Here is an 18,908-nt window from a genome sequence, read left to right on the forward strand (position 1 = left end):
ACACAGGAATAAATGTTTGCACACCATAAATGAACAGTAATGGAGCGAGATACCGATGGAGGGGAAGTGGAGGGGGAAGTACAATGACAGACAGGAGGGATGATAAGCCGAGTGGAAGCACGAGCTTAAGGGTTCACACGCAGATACTCACTCACACATCAGTGTAGTTATCTCTGCTGACATTCTTCAGGGCCACCCTACCTTGTTGGTTGTCTCCACATAGTTTTGGGAGAACTCCATCATCCCCCTACCACCATCCTCCCTCGGTCTCTCTCACCCCGCTTCCATCCATCCACCCATTCCGCCATTCAAACATCCATCCAGGCTTGGCCCAGAGTGACAGTGTCTGCAGATGAGTGAAGCGATGACAGATAAAGGGAGAAGGCACGCTGTGAGAGATGGAGAAGGAGGGATGAAGGAGGGATGCAAGGACACACTGATCGTGCTGCTGCATATTGATGTGTGTGTGTGTGTGTGTGTGTGTGTGTGTGTACACACGCACACAACTTGCACACAATGCATGCAAATTACCAGCAAGACAACACAAGAAGGGGGTGGCTAAAAGGGAGCAGCTCATTAACCCAGCAGTTTTGGGACCGGATGGATAACATATTAAATTGCCAGTGTTGTTTGTTGGTCGGGATGAAAAACCACAAAGCTGCAGCCGCTAGGTTCAGCTGATGAGGTCAGATTGCTCAGGGGCAGCTGTAAGCAAGGGTCAAATGATGGAACAAAGGTCAACATAATCCTCTGTAGGTCATATGACATATAGAGGCTCCAAACTAATGAGACACACTCAGAGTCCTCCAGACAGGCTATCAGAGGGTGACAGAGAGAGAGGGGGGATAGGAGAAATGGGAGAGATGGAATTGAATGGGAATGGATGGAATAGGATAGATAGTGAAGGAGAGATGGAATTGTATAGGATAGCTGTAATGGACGGGGGGGGGGGGGGGGGAGAGAGAGAGAGAGAGAGAGAGAGAGAGAGAGAGAGAGAGAGAGAGAATGGAAGAGAGGGCCAGGTTTTTGTTAAGATTTTCAACTCTCATTTCATGTATGCCGGTGCAGTAATTTGACAAACAGTTTTTGATTTTGCAACAAATAAAAATTTTCATAAGGAGGTCATTTTTTGTTGTTGTAATTTTTCTCTTTTGTGAGAGACCTCATCGAATAACTGGTTATTCGTTGAGTAACGAAAATCCAAACTTCTTCAATCAAAAACATTCAAGAATAACAGACAGAAGCAGCAAATATAGCCTTTTTGCTTAACTCAGTTGCAGAGTATACTTTCTGGTGCTGCTTGGACACGTCTTCAGCGATAGGAAGTCACAGGGTGTTTCTAACAGACACCCTCACCCTGGTGACCCAGTTTGGGGTGATTAGCCCCAGACACTGTGTCCAAGTGGCGCCCTTGCTCCACGGATTCCCCCTCTGGATCCACAGCCTCCGCAAGGCCTTTTCAGCACCCTCCAGGATGTTTTTGGTGGATCTTCTGCCTTTTGTACTCCCCTGAAGTTTTAAAGTGTCCTGAAGCGAATGGCCAGCAAAGCCCCGGCACCAAACCCCCAATGCCTTTGGGCAGCAACTGACTATACGCTGTATTGTGCCCCTCTTCTGGAATAAGAAACTTAGTGTGCATTGGTTCGGCGCTCCAGAGCTCTGTCCAGGTGATCTTGTGAGGTTGCGTATGCTCACAGCGCCACTGAGATGCTTTGCCTGAGCCGCACCTCCGCTCTCTCGACAGCTTCCTCTGTCTGCTTTTTTGATAACAGTTTCTGTGTGTGTGTGTGTGTGTCTTTGTCAGGCATGATGCTGGGAGGTGGCTGTGGTAGAGAGCTGGCTCACTGGATCATACATGGCCGCCCTGAAAAGGATATGTATGGTTACGACATCAGGTACATCAATGCACACCAAGAGTGTTTCTGTTTGGCATTTTATTGTAAAAGACAGCAGGAACCAGAATAATTATGTTTTTAATGAAGTCTGAATGATTGTGACTTTTGATGAGCGTTCATCTTTTGAATCCCGCCCGTCTCAGGCGTTTCCATAACTCGCTGACGGACAACACAAGCTGGATCAGAGAGAGGAGCCATGAGTCGTATGCGAAAAACTACTCTGTGGTGTTCCCCTTTGATGAGCCGCTGGCCAGCCGAAACATGAGGAAGGACCCTTTTCATCAGGTAGAGTTCAAGGAAACAAGTCTGATGTGCGTCTTTCTTGTTCGTTAGTCGCACTCCTTTTAACTGCGGTTTGATGAGTCACCATAGCTTTAATAGCAAAGGCAATTTTTTCCTCCTCTTACGTTTACTATTTCTTTAAAAATGATAGAAAATAAGAATAAAAAGAACTATGAATACAATTGACAACATGCCATGCTAAGATAAGGCAATACACACAATAACTCCACTATTCTTTTGTTATTTTATCTGTCTCTGTTATATTAAATAAAGGTTGTTTCTAGGTTTTCCTGAATATTCTGAATCCTAAATGTACACATAAACACAGTGTTTGTGTCTGTATTAAAGAAGTGAAGTCTGATTAGTCGGATAAAAGCCAAAACGTCCTATCCTGTCGCTTCTCCCTGCGACGTTATGAAACCATATTCATATATTTTTCCGATCTGATAAACATGAACCTTTTGGCTTGAGCAAAGCTAGGGGCCAACTTCCTGGCCCCATATCGACGAGGTTTCCCAGCGTAGACGAAACCAGTTCACCTCTTCAAGTCTCAGGATCAACTTTGCTGCCATATAACCTGACCAGTCCTCTTTGGATCACTCCCTATATGTTTAGAGGTTGTATGACTCAATTCTTTTCTTGTTTTTCTCCTTGATCCTTTCATTCCACTCCTTCAGTTTCCCCCCCCATGCATCTATCAACCCACGGCCTTCACTCGTATGTCTCTCATCTTCTCTCTTTTTGAGATCCTCCCCAACTCCAATTCATACTTAATGTCTGTTTCTCCATCTCTCCCTTCTTGCGGTTGTCAATGTCTTTGTTCCTCGTTCAGATCTGTATTTTGTTTGAAAGCGAAAAAGAGGTGTCGCTGTTTCCTCCTTAACCTTTTTGTAACTGCTGCATCTGATTGGAGACGGCAAACATCAACATATAAATGATGCAGCTGGATCCCCAGATTGTGCGGACGTCTATGTGTGCATGAATGTGCGCACTAGGTCATTGAATTGAGTTCACTTCACTTGCTGATGCTAAAAATCTCATTTTCGTTGCGAATGGGGATCATTGGATATGTTTGCCAAGCTAGTCCTGGAGTACTGGTGATGCAAGTGTTTGCAAAGATATCATCTGTCAAACTCTGACCCCGTCTCAGTATGTCGACAGACTGTCTGACAGACTTATGTCTTCTCCGCTCAAATCGGGAGGCAAACAGCTGATTCAGGCTCAGGCACACTGGAGTTAGTGTAACTTATCCCCAGCAGCTACATTTATTAATGCGCTCCTTGCCAACTTGACTATAAATGATACACTTAGCTTCGGTTGCTTGGTCTCGGATGTCTTTCAGCTTCCTTTCTCTCCTTCGCCCGACACAAACTGTTAATGGGCCTCGCCACCATATTTTATGCATTAATGACCCACTTAGCCTCGCGTTCCTGTTCCAGACTTCATTTACCTTCAACTGTTGCAATTTCTACTCGCGCTCATGCATGCAGGCATTCTTTCAGAACAGATTACTGTCACACAGACTGCATTAGCAATGTTGTCAATGTATTTTGTAGATCATGCCTACTGCTTACTTACAGCTTGTTTTTATTTAGTTTCCCTGACACCTTTGTTGCATAATTAATTAACCAGATTCCCCGAAGGGCTTTTTTAAGATGTTGTTCAGAACGAGCAAAGACATGATGGGATGGTAACTTTTTTTAATGTTTTTTTTTAGTTAGAAGCTTGTGTCTCCAGTATAAGTGCTTGGATTAAGTAGAAACAACACAAATATAAAAAAATAAATTAAAACAAGTCCTTTTATAGCAGCTTTAGGACTCCGAGGGTTTATAAAGAAAGCTCCACCTCTCTGAAGAGTAACACGCTCGTGACGTTTGATGAGCGTCAAAACATTTCTTTCCAAAGACCACATGCCGGCTGAGTGCCGTAAATGCCACTATCTGCAATAACTCTCAAGAAGAGCAGTTTTATCACATCCGCCCTGCTGAGAAGCAAATCCTGGTACCCTTTACACTGCTTGTAATGTGACGGCAAAAAAAGTTATCCTTTATCTAATGTAAACCATATGACACTTGGTTTAAAGTCTTAATGGATTCGGTCAGCATGTGGGTGTGGCACACACCCGCATGCTGGTGCATGCTGGTGCATGGTGCTGGTGCATGGTGTCGGCTTTCTCCGGCCAGCAGAAAAACACTTGCATATTAGTGCAGGATCAGGAATTAGTATGTAATCTTCAGTATCAGTATGGCAACAGATTTGCAGTGGAAGGACACACATAACTGCATGTAGCTCGACAGACAGTAGCTCAAAGAAGACCACATCCCCTGTGAGACCGTTGGTCCGATCCTCGGCTGCAAGCCCATTAGACCCCTGCTAATCACTCGTTGAGGGCCATCACCTAGCAACTAGGCTTCCTACTTTTGGAGAGCCTCAGATAACTGGAGGCAGTTGGCAGATCAAAGAATGAAAAAAAACACACACACAAAAAAGGTCTAATTATTATTCTTTATCCACCGTACTGGCTCTTGTTCCTAATCAAATTGGTACGTATTACGGCTAAGAGGTAGTTAAGGTCTTTGACGAGCCGTCATTGTGCAAGTAATGAGGCTGTCTGTCTGCTTTTAGGAGGCAATACAACAGTGTTTCAGAGTACAAACAGGCCGTCGCTGACACTGCTGCTCACACGTTTCCTCCACCCCGGTAGCACGGGTGGTAAATATAGCTCGGTGTGGGAAGTTCTGGCAGGAGACAGCTAGCTGCCTGCTAGGAGAAGAGCATAGCAGCACATACCTACTAACTGTGGGCGACTGTCGGTTTTAACAAGGACGATGGCGAGTGCTGAAATATCTTATTTCAACAGCAGTCAAGAAATAAAAAATGAACAAGTGTACGATAGTTGCACTAGTTTTTTTTTCTAAAATAGTGTTTGACCTTCACTTCTCAATGTGTTGTCCATCATGTTGGATTGTACAAGGTTAACAATGGAAGTGACTCTCTCTAATGAACAAAGGTGTTTGCTTATAGTGATGAAATTGAGAAGTTATCTGCTAGTTGTGTAAATACGCAACCTTTTGTGAGCAAGTTTCCCCAGTACAAGTTTATAGGCCCAAATTATGTCTGTGTTGTAGTTGTAGTTCTGCTGTTAGTACTGCCTAAAAACAGCAGTTAGAATGAGCAAGCCTCAGCCGCTGTCATTGCTCCGCCAATTGATGTGAGCAATTCTGTAGATGTGAAGAGTGAAATTGCTGACTATTCGATTAAATGCATGACTGTGTAATTCTGTGAATATATGGTTTTCATTTTTTTTTTTTTTTCACATCCCAATTTCCCAACTTTGGCCTACGCTTTCAATGATTTTGAAGGTAATCGCTAAAGAGTAAACATTCTGCGAGGTGTGCTTTCTGGTTCAACCTCTGTGTCTGCGTGTGCCTTGTGTGTCGTAGGTGCTGACGGAGCAGGGCTGTGTGTTCCAGGAGAGACACGGCTGGGAGAGACCGGGCTGGTTCAACAAAGACGGGCCCGCTCCTGTGAGGCTCTACAAACACACACTGTACACCAGCGTGCACGCTAATGATTTATTTACAACCACGTATTGACAACAGGCACTTGGATAGATAGACGTAAACAATTCAGATGCACATTTTTCCACAAAGGCTTGCTGGAGAGGTGCTGCTAGAAAAGACCGACAATAATAACACAGCATCCGGCCCAATGTTTTGTCCTTCTCTGCACATGGAGACAATGATGATTAATATGCCTCTAACTATTTGTTTGTCTTTGTTATTGCAAAGCTGAAAGACTATGATTACTACGGGGCTTATGACATTAAGAAGAATGAGAACTACAAATACAACGAATTGCTGGGCAAAGAGTACACCTTTGGCTTCCCGCCACATCACGACCTGGTAAGAGTGTGTGTGCGTGTGTGTGTGTGCTTGTGTGTGATTTTGTAGAAACAATGTAATTTAATCTAATTCAGCTTCCTGTTTTGTCGAAGCCTGTGTGCCCAAAAAAAAACCTTAGGGTTGCCAGAGTGTGAACACTCTCTGAAGGCTCCCGTGAGGAAAGGGAACACGTGTCCTCATGGGAAATGGCAATCATGGACAACCGGCAGTGATGAGGGAACTGTTAGTGAACTAACTCTGCAGCTCACAAGGCAGATCACACGGGGAGAATTACCAACCTTGATGTCGGAATATCTCTTTTAGTTTTCTCTTTAATGTTACAATGATAAATGTCTGCTTTAAGGGTCTGAATCCATATATTTTAAAAACGTAATGTTTGGCAACAAGAGGGAGACACATTTATCTTCGGCACGCCTGGAGGGAATTTCTTCAAATTTGGCGCAAACGTCTACTTGGACTCAAGAATTAACTGATGAGATTTTCGTGGTCAACGGTCATTGTCGGCTCACAAAACACGTGTTTGGCCATTTGATAATTATGACAGTTAGACAGAAATGTCTAATAGGCATTTTGTCGTAAATGGAAACTGCAATTTAAAGGCTGAAGCTGTACTTGTTTTATTGCAGATTAAGAGTGAGTGCCTCTCGTGTAGACATGGTGTGGCAGTGTTTGACATGTCCTACTTTGGAAAGTTCTATCTTACTGGACCAGATGCGAAGAAGGCGGCTGATTGGCTGTTCACCGCTGATGTCAACAAGAAGCCAGGTCAGTCTGACACACACACGCACACAAATGCACAAACAGATGGGAGAGAAGATTGACAGAACGAAGAGGGCAGATGCATGGATAGGGAGACTAAACAAGATGCCAACACAGGAGCAAAACAGTTCACTCTTCCACAAAATTTGAAATACCACAAATGGTAAATACCAGTTTATAGTCTCTAAAAATGTTTTTCTGGGACCTTTTTAAAATGCTTATAACAGGTGATTCCAAACTTCCGACTTTCATTGTATATCATAATGATCAATAACATCATTATCATCTAATAACGTGTGTCAAAATGTCCTTGTTGAAAAAAAGAAGTCTTTTAAAAGCAGGTTGAATTCTGATAACTATTTATAAATATATACAAAGTAGATAGTCCCAAATAGCTTTTATATGGAGCCATATGTATAGATGGGTCCCAGGGGAATCAGAAAGGAAAAAAAACCTCAAGCTAGGATTATAAATGTCAGAGGCACATGCAGACAAATGTATACTAAAATGTAAAATCCAGCAATTTTAAAGTCCCAACAGGGGAATACTAAGACATTCATGGAATTGCATACTGAAAGTGAGGCTTATGTGAGCGAACCAAGTGATACGCTGACGGGGTCGTTATTCAACGGCAATTACATTGTGCAATCAACATTTACATCATAAGGATAAATGTATCTATTGATACTTAAAAGCTTTCAACAGCTGCTGTTTATTTTCTGCAGCCTATGTCATCCCATTTTTGTGCTAACATCTACTTACTCGTTATTATCCACCACTAAGTACGACAACCAGATCTCACCCCACCTACGAAGGTAGATGCTCAAAAGCTTTTTCGATATCTTAGGTGACACATGGTGCGACCTCGATTTTTCGGTCTTTGTCCCTCACTCTCTCCTTTGTGCATCCAGTTCTCGCTCGCAGCACTTAGAGCCGTCACACTCGCCCTGAGAGCATTTATTGTCTCAGCGGGCCGACCTATGCTTCGCTTACACATTTACACACAGTTTTCTTAAACACCAGTGACTGGAGCTGTAACACTCATGTGTTTAAATGAGAGATGACTGGGGAGCGGACACATTTCAGCATGTCACTTTGAGCTACGGACTACGGGAATGTTAGTTGTTTTTTTTCCCCCCCCCGTGTCCTGTAATTAGATGCACACTTCCTTCACTAGGAAATCATTTTGATGATATTCTCATGATGACTGGGTTTGGTTCAGTGATGTTCTCAGCTTTGACGGGGTTCGTATTTCAGTCGTATTTTTTTTTATCCAAATATGTCCGAGATGGCAGAGATTTGTAATTGTTGACCCTTAAAAGCACGTTGTGAAAGAAGTTCCCTTGAGTTGATTTTCAAAATCCAGACTGGATCACTTAGAAAGAATCAGTTGCACATCGAAGCTTGAACACAAATTTGGGTTCTTTTTTTTTTTATTGTGAGATTTCCTTTGGCATTGTTTCAAGAGACTGCACACTTTAGGTTGGCCTCTGAAGTCTGCGACATAAGTGTCTGTGTGTGTTTCAGGCTCCACTGTGTATACCTGCATGCTGAATACGAGAGGTGGGACGGAGGCTGACCTGACGGTGAGCCGACTGGAGCCTGGTGCTGCCAACCTGCCGCTAGCGCCGCAGTCCAACGGTGAGAAAGAGAGAGCGTTGTTTTCCTATCTGTCTGCTGTACTGATCAATTGCTCTCTCTCTCTATTATTCAATGCTTCTCTCTATCATTCCATTACGGTCATGTTTTTGTCATTTTAACTGTTGTTTTTTTATTTGCTGTCGTCGTGTCTTATTTATTTGTTTACTGTTCTTTTTATTGTCCTGTCTCCCAGTATCTATCAATACTTTATGTCTGTTGTATTCACTTTTATATTCTCCGACCTATCATTCTATCTTCTCTTGTATTTTGATGTGGCGATCACTTTATGTGCTGTTTTATCTGTCGTTCTACTTACGTTTATGTCAGTGTTTGTCTGTTTTTTTTTTTTTTCATTTTTAATGTTTCTGACACACTGCCCTGTATTCACTGCTTATATCTTATGTTTCCCGCCCTTGCTCCAGGTGATGCGTACTACCTGGCCATTGGAGGCGGTGTAGCAGAACACAACTGGAACCACATCAGAACAACTCTTCAAGACCAAGGCTTCAACTGCCAGCTGACAGACCACTCTGAGGACATGGGGATGATCAGCATCCAGGGACCCAAGAGGTGAAGAAAGAAAAGGAGCAGGGAAGAGGGCTACGAAATGAGCGGAGACATTGTTGTGATTTCGAAATCCAGATGTGGAAAAAGGGCAGAAAGAGTGAGTGAGGGCAAAGAGCAGGTGAGAGGAAAGGAGCGGGAAAAAAAGAAGGTAACTCTAAAATGTGGTTATGATTCACATCCTGGAGAGAAGAGGTAGGGAAACTGCAAAGGCAATAAGAGGAGAGCGGGTAAAGTGCCTATTCTCAAGACTTAGCCAAGGGCATAAGAGGTGAAAGAACACCGGGATGAAGGTTGATTGAAGACAGTAGCAGAAGGGTTTGAGGGTAATTCGACAGTTCAATGCAGCTGGTGGCTGTTTCACGACGCTGTGAACCCTGTAAAGTAAATTAAAATCTATTTTTCAACACTGTGAGTGACGATGATAAAGATTTCTCTGAGCAGTTGCGCTCTCCGTCTCACAAACAGTTTACACCTTGGGTTAGGTCTTGGGAATTACCTGATACTATCCAACCCGTCATAGAGGGATCTGTTAAAGATGTTGTGTATGGATGGCAATGGGTGTGCCCTGACATTTGTACATAAATCATGGTCCCCAGAGGATGAATTGGAACAACTTTGGGGATGTTTTAACTTCCCATTCAATTGTACAATTCTTTGGTGTATGACCTGTAAAACTAATTCCACTTGGGTTCAGCTGTATAGAGGTATTTTATCTGAACATTTCTGTGATAACCATAAAACTACAGTGGGATATTACAGTAGGATTAATATACAATTACAACTAAAACCTCACAGTAGCGACTGGTGATAATATTTGAGGCCCCTCAACTGTAAACTCTGCTCTGCTCTGAATGCTCAACATGATATTAGTAATTAAAGATAATCCTATAGGCCACCTGCAGCGTCTGCCTCGATGACTCCCCAGTGTAAACACGGCAGTGTTGACCTTAAATGACCTTCATTTGATATACAGAATTTAAATGAGGTCCTCTTAAATTATACTGTTTTCAGATTTTAGATCCCTGCAGGAGGATGACCAAGGTTTAAGTTGGGATAGTGCTTTCCTCCCTTTTTAGTTTCAGTTTTATGGAGCCTTGGTAATTTTTTGAGAAAAAACGAAACTGAAGATGTCGCAGCATTCCACTTTTAACTTGTCATCCATCAGAACCTTCATCCATTGATGTCTTCCTCTCAGCATGAGAACTTGTGTATGGTACAGGGGAAATGCTGCTGCACATTCGGACATGCGATGTTGTCCAAGCTTGTCACTTGTCTTCTCGCTTCCTCCAGTTTTCCTTTTTGTTCTTCACTCTGAGAGCAATGCGGACCACCTTTCACCTCTTCTCGTTCTCTGAACTTCTTTTCTTTCCCTTTTACCCCCCCCTCGTCCCCACCTCGCCGCCCTGCATCTTTGTTCTTCCCTCTCACCAGCAGCAGGGTTAGGCCACTGTGTTCTCTGTGTGGGCTGTGTCGATTTCTCCTCCGTGAGGCGTTTTTTTTTTTTCTCATCTTCTGTTCTTTCTTTTCTGTCAGTCCTCAGGTCTCTGTAGATCTTATCCAGCTCTCGCTCAAACTCTCTTCCACGGTCTTTCCTCTCGGCTCAAATGCCTATTCTCAGTGTCCTCTTTCCCCTTTCTCAGATTCTTTCCCTCTCGCTTTTATTGCTTACGTCAAACCAGAAATCCGTGCGTCACTAGCAGCAGTGTGTGTGTGTGTGTGTGTGTGTGTGTGTGTGTGTGTTTATTTTTTATATATATCTATATATCTATATCTATATCTATATATATATATATATAGATATATATATATAGATATATATAGATCTATATAGATCTATATATATATAGATCTATATATATAGATATATATAGATCTATATAGATCTATATATATAGATATATATAGATCTATATATATATAGATCTATATAGATCTATATAGATATATAGATTATATAGATCTATATAGATCTATATAGATCTATATATATATATAGATCTATATAGATCTATATATATATATAGATCTATATAGATATATATATATAGTGTGCGTGTATATGTTTTATTATTAATACACGCATGCATAAAAGACTGTTGATTATGGAGCTCATTGAGTTTTCCTGAGCATCAAAAGCGTGTTTGTATTTGCATCAGTGGATGTTTCCTTGTGTGCGTGTCAATAATGTAAACACGATTAGCATCTCTATTGCCTCGCTCTGCACAGTGTCATAATGATTACCCCATTCTTTGTTTTATTGTTTTTGCCACATATGAGGGATGGCGGGAAATCAACTTCAATATTTGGGGTTTTGTTTCCTTATGAAGCAAATTAATCTCTTTAAAGTTTGAGGAGATGGGAAATTACAGCGTTTATGTAAAATGTGTTTGTCTCCCAGAGATGCCTCGCTCTAATTCTCCAGAGAGGAGGGAGTCTCTCGCGTTGGCAGCGCTCTCCAAAAGGGTGAAACTGTGTGCTTCATCGTTTGCTTTGTAATTATAAAGCTTATTTATAATATATGAAATTATGTGAGATCCTGAAAGAGAGCGCTATGTATGTTTGCGTCCTCTGAGCCACAGCTGAGAGGCACAGTTAAGTGGCAAGACAGAGAAACAAATTGGTGGTTGCAAGACTCCCTTCCCCAACCCAACACACACACACACACACACACACACAGCACAATTCAGTGATTATATATAGCTAATTGGCCTTGCTCTTGGTCTTAGGAGTTCAGTGAACAAAGCGTTGCTTCAAGGAGTACAGAAATTGGAGGACAGCCTGAAGAAACCATTAGCCTGTGCGTCATTCTAGCGGATGCATACAGTATATGCAAGAAAAGTTTTCTTCATGTATGACTATACCCTCGTGCACATCTTTCTCCATCCAACTATGACCACACGGATTGCTTTTTCGAGAAAAAAGAAAAAGGGACACCCACACAGATGCATGAACATGTACAGCTCACACAAATGTAACCTGCACCCCTTCCCCAAATATCTGCAACCCTGGCTTCCTGTCACACTGTTGCAAAAATATCTCCCAGAAAAGGCCTCTACCTGCCCACTCACAAACACACAAGAAGCAAAGGAAGCTAAACTTAGTTCCTTTTTTTTTTTTCTGTTGACTCATTTTTATGTAATATTGATTTTTTTTTTTTTTAGTGTACGTGTTTGTTTGTGGGAGAAGGGGTGATGGTCCTATTCTATATCAACTACAACAACTTCTCCTGTAGTTTAGTAGTAGTGCTTTCCTAAAATATTTAAGATGTTGACATCAGAAAATCTGATCATTTGAAGATTAAAAAGCATACAGAATGAGTATCGTTCATCACACCAGGTGCGCTGGTGCAAACTCAAATCTATATCGACCACCTGACCGCCGCCGTCTCTGTGTTTTCTCTTTCTGTGCAGCCGAGAGGTGCTGCAGGAGGTGTTGGACACAGACCTGAACAACGAAGCTTTCGCCTTCTCTACCCACAAAGTAGTCAACGCGGCAGGGCATCAGGTAAAAAAACACACACACTCACACTCACACACACAGTGCCGCCACTCCTTTCTACAATAATTGGATGAGCTTCAAAATAATCCTGTCAGTGCTACTTAGATAAAAGAAATACTCTAAATGTAGTAATAGTGGAGTAAAACTGTTTTTTATTTTTTTATTTCAAAGGTTCAGTCAGTAGAGATTTTGTGTGTGTGTGTGTGTGTGTGTGTGTGTTTGTGTGTGTGTGTGAGAGAGCGGACAGATGGCATGTCTCTGGCGTTACTTAGATATCACAAATGTCCACACCTTTTTGTTTTTCTCAACCTCTTTTTCCGCCATCCATCTCTTTCTACTTCCTCCCCCGAGGTCAAAACTCCAAAAGTTAATCCGCTCTGTTTTTAACAAGCACCGGGGAAGTCATATATTTATACTTAGCAGTATTTTCCATTCCGTTTTCAAACAGTAATCCTGCAAGGCGATGTCGCCTCAGCTTCTCAGTTTGACCTCCACGCTGTTCCTGGCCTCCGATCAAAAAAGAGCATGTTGTACCGGCTCATGCAGCGACACATATGTCCACACACACGCTCGCTCTGTCTTCGTCGCTCTTGCATGAATTATGCAACGCTCCGGTGATTGCAGTCAGCATCTTCTCACAGTTCTGCAGAAGTGTTTTGTGTGTGTGTGTGTTTGTGTGTGTGTGTGTGTGTGTGCGTTGCTTGTGCTGCATTCCAGCTGGTTGCTGGCCTCGTCTGGGTGACATTTTAATGGCTGCACTGCTGCGAGAACAGAGCTCTCTCTCTGCCCTCTGCTCCCCTCATAGCTCATTAGACTCTCTCTCTCTCTCTCTCTCTCTCTCTCTCTCTCTCTCTCTGGCATGTGTGTTAGGTCATGTGAATTCATGTTTATATGCATTTTTGTACTTGCGTCTGTGCGTCCGTGTTTGATATCCGGCTGGTAAATGTGTGAGTGACAGCGTGCGTAAGGCCTGCATGTGTTTCTGCGTTTTTAAAGTTAGTCGCCTGTGTATCTGGTGTGTGTGTGTGTGTGTGTCAACTGTGTGTGTGTATGTGTGTGTGTACGTGGTGAATGAGCGTGGGCCTACTGTCCTCCCCAGAGTTTCATGCCGTACATATGGGCCCAGGGTGATCCCTGGCAGGCCAGATGGCCTGGCTTTCACAGCACCCACTGGGGAAACTATTGGAGAGAGTTTTCTCTTCTCTTTTTTTTTCTCCCTTTCACATCTTCTCACTCGCTTTCCTTTCCCTTTTTGGTTTTCTTTAGCATTCATTCTTCTTTATTATATATAGCATTTTGCATTCTGGTATTTTTTTTAACATGGGCGTTATTCTCGTAATGTTTTTATTGTGACCATATTGGCCAAACAAATCCAGTAAAATTTGACAGAAATTATACAACCGTTGTCTTTTTGTCTGATTTATGATATTAAAAACCGAATAGTCTCACGGAAATCCCTGTAGCGGTTGTTGTAAACTGCAGAGCATAATACTGGCTGACTTGTCAGCCAGATTGATTTTTGGTTTCTTCACATTAGAGTTTCTCTACATTGAGGCTGCAGCCGGCCTTTGATTTAACTTGTGTACACCCGAGAGATGGAGGAAACAGAGAGAGCTGGTTTGTTTCTGCAAGTTTCAGAATTGGAAAAAACGAAATGTCGGAATACTCTTTGTGCACTTTTCATCGATTGCCACTTTAAGATAGACACATTGTCCTTTCTGGTAATCGTTCCCCAGCTGCTGAGCAGTTCCACACATTCTGTGTTTACCTGCAGTATGAGAGACACATTATTGAGATGATATCTATTGAATTGAGTTTTTCCTAGAAAGCAATCTAAAATCTCTATAATTTAAGTTTTAAGTCAAATGTTTTCATGTCCAATATTCATAATGGATGGAATTATAAGAATAACACTCAGGTTGGTGAGTACCTTCTGATTCAGCCTCCTTTCCTACCGTCAGTATGCCTGCATTTCCTTGTTCATCATCTTGCACATTTCACCTCTGTCTCTATCTTCTGCCCTGCACTCTTTCTCTCTTCTGTTACCTCTTTCACCACCCTCCCTTCTTTTATCCCGTCATTTTCACCTCTTAACCCGCATCAATCTCTTTCTGGACTTAAAGAATTGAGGACATCCATGTCTCAAGGGAGATTAAAGTGTTCCTGTTCCCCTCTTTGTGTATCTTATCATTGCATCTTTTCTCTTCCAATTCATTGCTGCCATTTCCTGCCATTGTGCTTTTTGCTCTTCAGCAGCAACAGCAGCAGCGCACAGAAACTGCTATTGTTATTCAAATGCAGGACACAAGCACTGCAGATCCGGTTCTTTTTAAAGGTGGCGTGTTTTTGTGTGTGTGTTTGACTGAGCACAAGCAGAGACATGGCAGCTTGGTCCTCTACATGCCTCCCTCCATCACTCTAACCCGCCGCTCTCTCTCGTCCAGGTGCGAGCGATGCGTCTGTCGTTTGTCGGGGAGCTCGGCTGGGAGCTGCACATTCCCAAAGACTCTTGCCTTCCAGTCTACCATGCTGTCATGGCTGCCGGTGCGAAGCACGGCATCATCAACTCTGGTTACAGGGCCATCGACTCACTCAGCATAGAGAAAGGTAAGTTATAATAAGCCACACTGTAGCTAACGGACTCTCTCTAAGATGCAAATTCAGCTCATGCAGAGCTTTCTTTTGGTGCTTTCCCGTTTGAAGTCTTTGCTCTTTCTCGTCCCCGCTTCTTCAGGCTACAGACATTGGCACGCTGACCTTCGCCCAGATGACACTCCCTTGGAGTCGGGGCTGGGCTTCACCTGCAAACTGAAGAGCTCGATCCCGTTCCAGGGCCGTGCGCGGCTGGAGAAACAGAAGGAGGAGGGGCTGAGGAGGCGCATCGTCTGCTTCACCATTGATGAGTCAGTAAAGCTTGAGACCATATGCTCAGTCAGAAAGACATTAATGAAGAAGAAGCAAATCGTCATGTAAAATGTAGTACTTTTTTTTTTTTTTAATGAAGCGTCCTGTGGTGGAGCCACTTAGACATCTTACACAAATTAGATGGAACCATAACACAAAATTATTTAGACAAAATCTTTAATATTGATGCGTTTACCAAAAGTGCAGTGAGAAAATGTAACGCTGATTATGACATGCAAACGGATCAAGAAGCAGTTTAATGGAACATTAATCAACTTCCCAACTTACTTCACATGCTAGATTTAAAGTTCTTTGTAAATGTCCATACTGAAGCTTTAAAAACATTTCCATCTTTTTTTCATTTGATTTTTTTTTCCAACACATTTTAAATATTTTACTTGGTCTAGATTAGAAGACGCAGATACATTAACTTGCGGTGTGGTTATTATTAATGTTTAATTTTCAGATGGGAGATAACATCGTCGAGTGAGTCGAGTAAAGTCTACAGCAATCTGCCGTCAAGAGAACATTGCTTTCTTCAAGTGAAAGAGATGTTATCAGAGTGGGCACATTCTGTTTAGTCCTGACAGTCATGATCAGTGCAAATGTGTGAGGTTGTGTACGTGTCTGTATAGAAGTGCATCTTATGTGTGCAGGAGGGATGCAGTCTGCTGCGTTCAACAGACTTCTGTACACTGTTACTGTGCACAATAATATTTCATTTGAGTAAATATCCTCTGGGTTCAAGTCTAACTTGAATTAGTTGATTTTGGGAGTGTGTGGATTCGAATAACTGGCTTAGTCCGACTAAAATCGAATTATCCAGTTCATGTAAACACCTTTATTCGAATAACTGCGGTCCGACTACGATCCGATTAACACCCCTGGATAACTCGATTCGATTCGATTGATAATTCGAATAACGCTGCATGTAAACGCTGAATCGGATCGGAACTGGACAATGCGTTTGTGCGCATGCTCAAGATCCCGCCGCCTCCTCCCTCCCTCCCTCCCAGGTCGTGACCCGGAAGTCGAAAGAGACGATAAGTTGTCACGGCCGGCAGAAACAAACAAACGTAAAAGTCGGGTTACGAGCCGATACTACCTTCGGTGGGTGTCTCTGCTAGCTCCCTGATGTAGCCAGCTAGCGCTGCTGCTAGTTCCCTGTTTGCTCTGCGCTAGCTCCCCGTTAACCACCGAAGCTAGCGGGGTTCTCCCCATTATGAAGAGTGAAGAGGTCAAGCGGAGATGGCTGTATCACCACTCCATGTAATGAAAACAGCGCCACCTGTCGTATCGGATATGACATGCATTCGGCCAATGATTCGATTTATTCACTGCCATGTATATTCGGATAACAGCAGTTGCCCCGAAAGAGAGCATAGTCCGACTAAAGCAAGATTCGAATTATTACCAGCATGTAAACGCACTGTGTGTGTGGAAGACATGCGGTTACATGGATTCGAATAACTGGCTTAGTCCGACTAAAATCGAATTATCCAGTTCATGTAAACACCTTTATTCGAATAACTGCGGTCCGACTACGATCCGATTAACACCCCTGGATAACTCGATTCGATTCGATTGATAATTCGAATAACGCTGCATGTAAACGCTGAATCGGATCGGAACTGGACAATGCGTTTGTGCGCATGCTCAAGATGCCGCCGCCTCCTCCCTCCCTCCCTCCCAGGTCGTGACCCGGAAGTCGAAAGAGACGATAAGTTGTCACGGCCGGCAGAAACAAACAAACGTAAAAGTCGGGTTACGAGCCGAAGGTACCTTCGGTGGGTGACCCCGCTAGCTCCCTGATGTAGCCAGCTAGCGCTGCTGCTAGCTCCCCGACAACCACCGAAGCTAGCGGGGTTCTCTCCATTATGAAGAGTGAAGAGGTCAAGCGGAGATGGCTGTATCACCACTACATGTAATGAAAACAGCGCCACCTAGCGTATCGGATATGACATGCATTCGGCCAATGATTCGATTTATTCACTGCCATGTATATTCGGATAACAGCAGTTGCCCCGAAAGAGAGCATAGTCCGACTAAAGCAGGATTCGAATTATTACCAGCATGTAAACGCACTGAGCGTTGTTTGTTTAAGCGAGGTGAAACACTCCCTTCTCTCTTTTTCTACCAGGAAAGTACCAATGTTTGGTCTGGAGGCCATTTTCCGTAACGGCAGCCCTGTTGGTCACCTCCGGCGTTCTGACTATGGCTTCTTTGTGGACAAAACTATTGGATATGGATACATCCGCAACCCTGATGGAGGAGTGGTGAGGCCTTAAACACACACCACTTCTACATATACATACACTGCTACACACGGCATTCCTTTCATTCGCCTTTGTTTTACGTTATTAGTAAAAATGAGCATTAAGAAAATATCTTGAAATATCTTTTTGCTTTTTTGTTCACCATGTATTCATTCTACTAAGCAAAACAATTGAGAGGTATACACAGTACTGTTTTTGTATGTGTGTGTGTCCAAGAACGTGAGTTGGTAGGTGCATCAGTCTCTCTTTTTCTTATCGTAGCCTCAGGCTGTCGGTCATGTCCCACCACTCACTTTACACAGAATAATAAGTTTTATTGGCTCGCATACAGTTTGTTGTTTGTGTTTCTCTCTCGATAATAATTCAGACACACACAGAATAACAGATGGGACATCAAACAGAAAGGTGGAAGCAGCAAGAGAGACGCAAGAAGTGCTGTGTTGAAGTGCTGTGCTCCAAGGCAAAACATTTTTTATCCCAAAAAAATCCTTCCGTGATTTGAGCATTGAGATCCATATCTATGAGTGTGTGTGCACAGTAGACACACACAGACACTGCATGCACGTGTGCCCCCCTGGTGTGTGCGCGCTCATATCATCCCCGAGTCGTGACCAGCAATGCCAAACAAAACGGATTGACCTTTTGGCTTTGTCGAGCACTTCAGTCTGGAAATGCACTCACTAAAATGTGGACACATGTGCTTGCACACACACACACACACACACACACAACACAGACAGACAGGTCGGATGGATCTCGTCTCCTGTCACTCAGGATGACAGAGCACATCACCTCCAATCACATCACTGGCTGCAGCAGAAGTGTCTCTCCTGAAAAGATCTGCGTACAGAAAGCAATACTGTGTCGGCACTGCTCGATCGCTTCATCTCTTTCTTTGCCTTCCTTCTTTATGTTCACTTTTTTAATTCACCATTTCTCTGCGGTCTTGTGGTAACTAAGGAAGTGAGTACAGTACACCGTTAAAACATATCCCCCATTGCTATTGGCTGTCAGACCGAGTGCTGCACATGCAGCGGTGGTTTGACAAGTGAATGTACTCAGTGAAAAGTAAGTGGATGTACTGTTAAGCTTGTGTGCACCACACCAAGAGAAAAGAGAGGTATTTGGCACATTTAACACAGGCACATCGGATCAGAACTTTAAAACTGTGATGAATTTGT

At 43.1% G+C, this 18,908-nt stretch overlaps 1 protein-coding gene across 1 annotated transcript in view; it reads left to right on the forward strand.

Moving 5' to 3' along the window:
• sardh (sarcosine dehydrogenase) overlaps positions 1–18,908 on the forward strand; it is a 34,555-nt gene that overhangs the window by 13,958 nt on the left and 1,689 nt on the right. The window contains exons 12-22 of the mRNA XM_068573945.1: positions 1,805–1,895; positions 2,039–2,180; positions 5,621–5,704; positions 5,969–6,082; positions 6,709–6,847; positions 8,369–8,482; positions 8,905–9,052; positions 12,460–12,553; positions 14,992–15,154; positions 15,282–15,450; positions 17,592–17,727. Of these exons, the coding sequence (XP_068430046.1) occupies positions 1,805–1,895; positions 2,039–2,180; positions 5,621–5,704; positions 5,969–6,082; positions 6,709–6,847; positions 8,369–8,482; positions 8,905–9,052; positions 12,460–12,553; positions 14,992–15,154; positions 15,282–15,450; positions 17,592–17,727 (1,394 nt within the window). The remainder of the gene's footprint in view (positions 1–1,804; positions 1,896–2,038; positions 2,181–5,620; positions 5,705–5,968; positions 6,083–6,708; positions 6,848–8,368; positions 8,483–8,904; positions 9,053–12,459; positions 12,554–14,991; positions 15,155–15,281; positions 15,451–17,591; positions 17,728–18,908) is intronic.

The sequence above is a fragment of the Clinocottus analis genome, unplaced genomic scaffold (assembly GCF_023055335.1).
Source record: "Clinocottus analis isolate CAN_PGR_092001 unplaced genomic scaffold, fCliAna1.0.p SCAF_13, whole genome shotgun sequence".
Classification (NCBI taxonomy): domain Eukaryota; kingdom Metazoa; phylum Chordata; class Actinopteri; order Perciformes; family Cottidae; genus Clinocottus; species Clinocottus analis.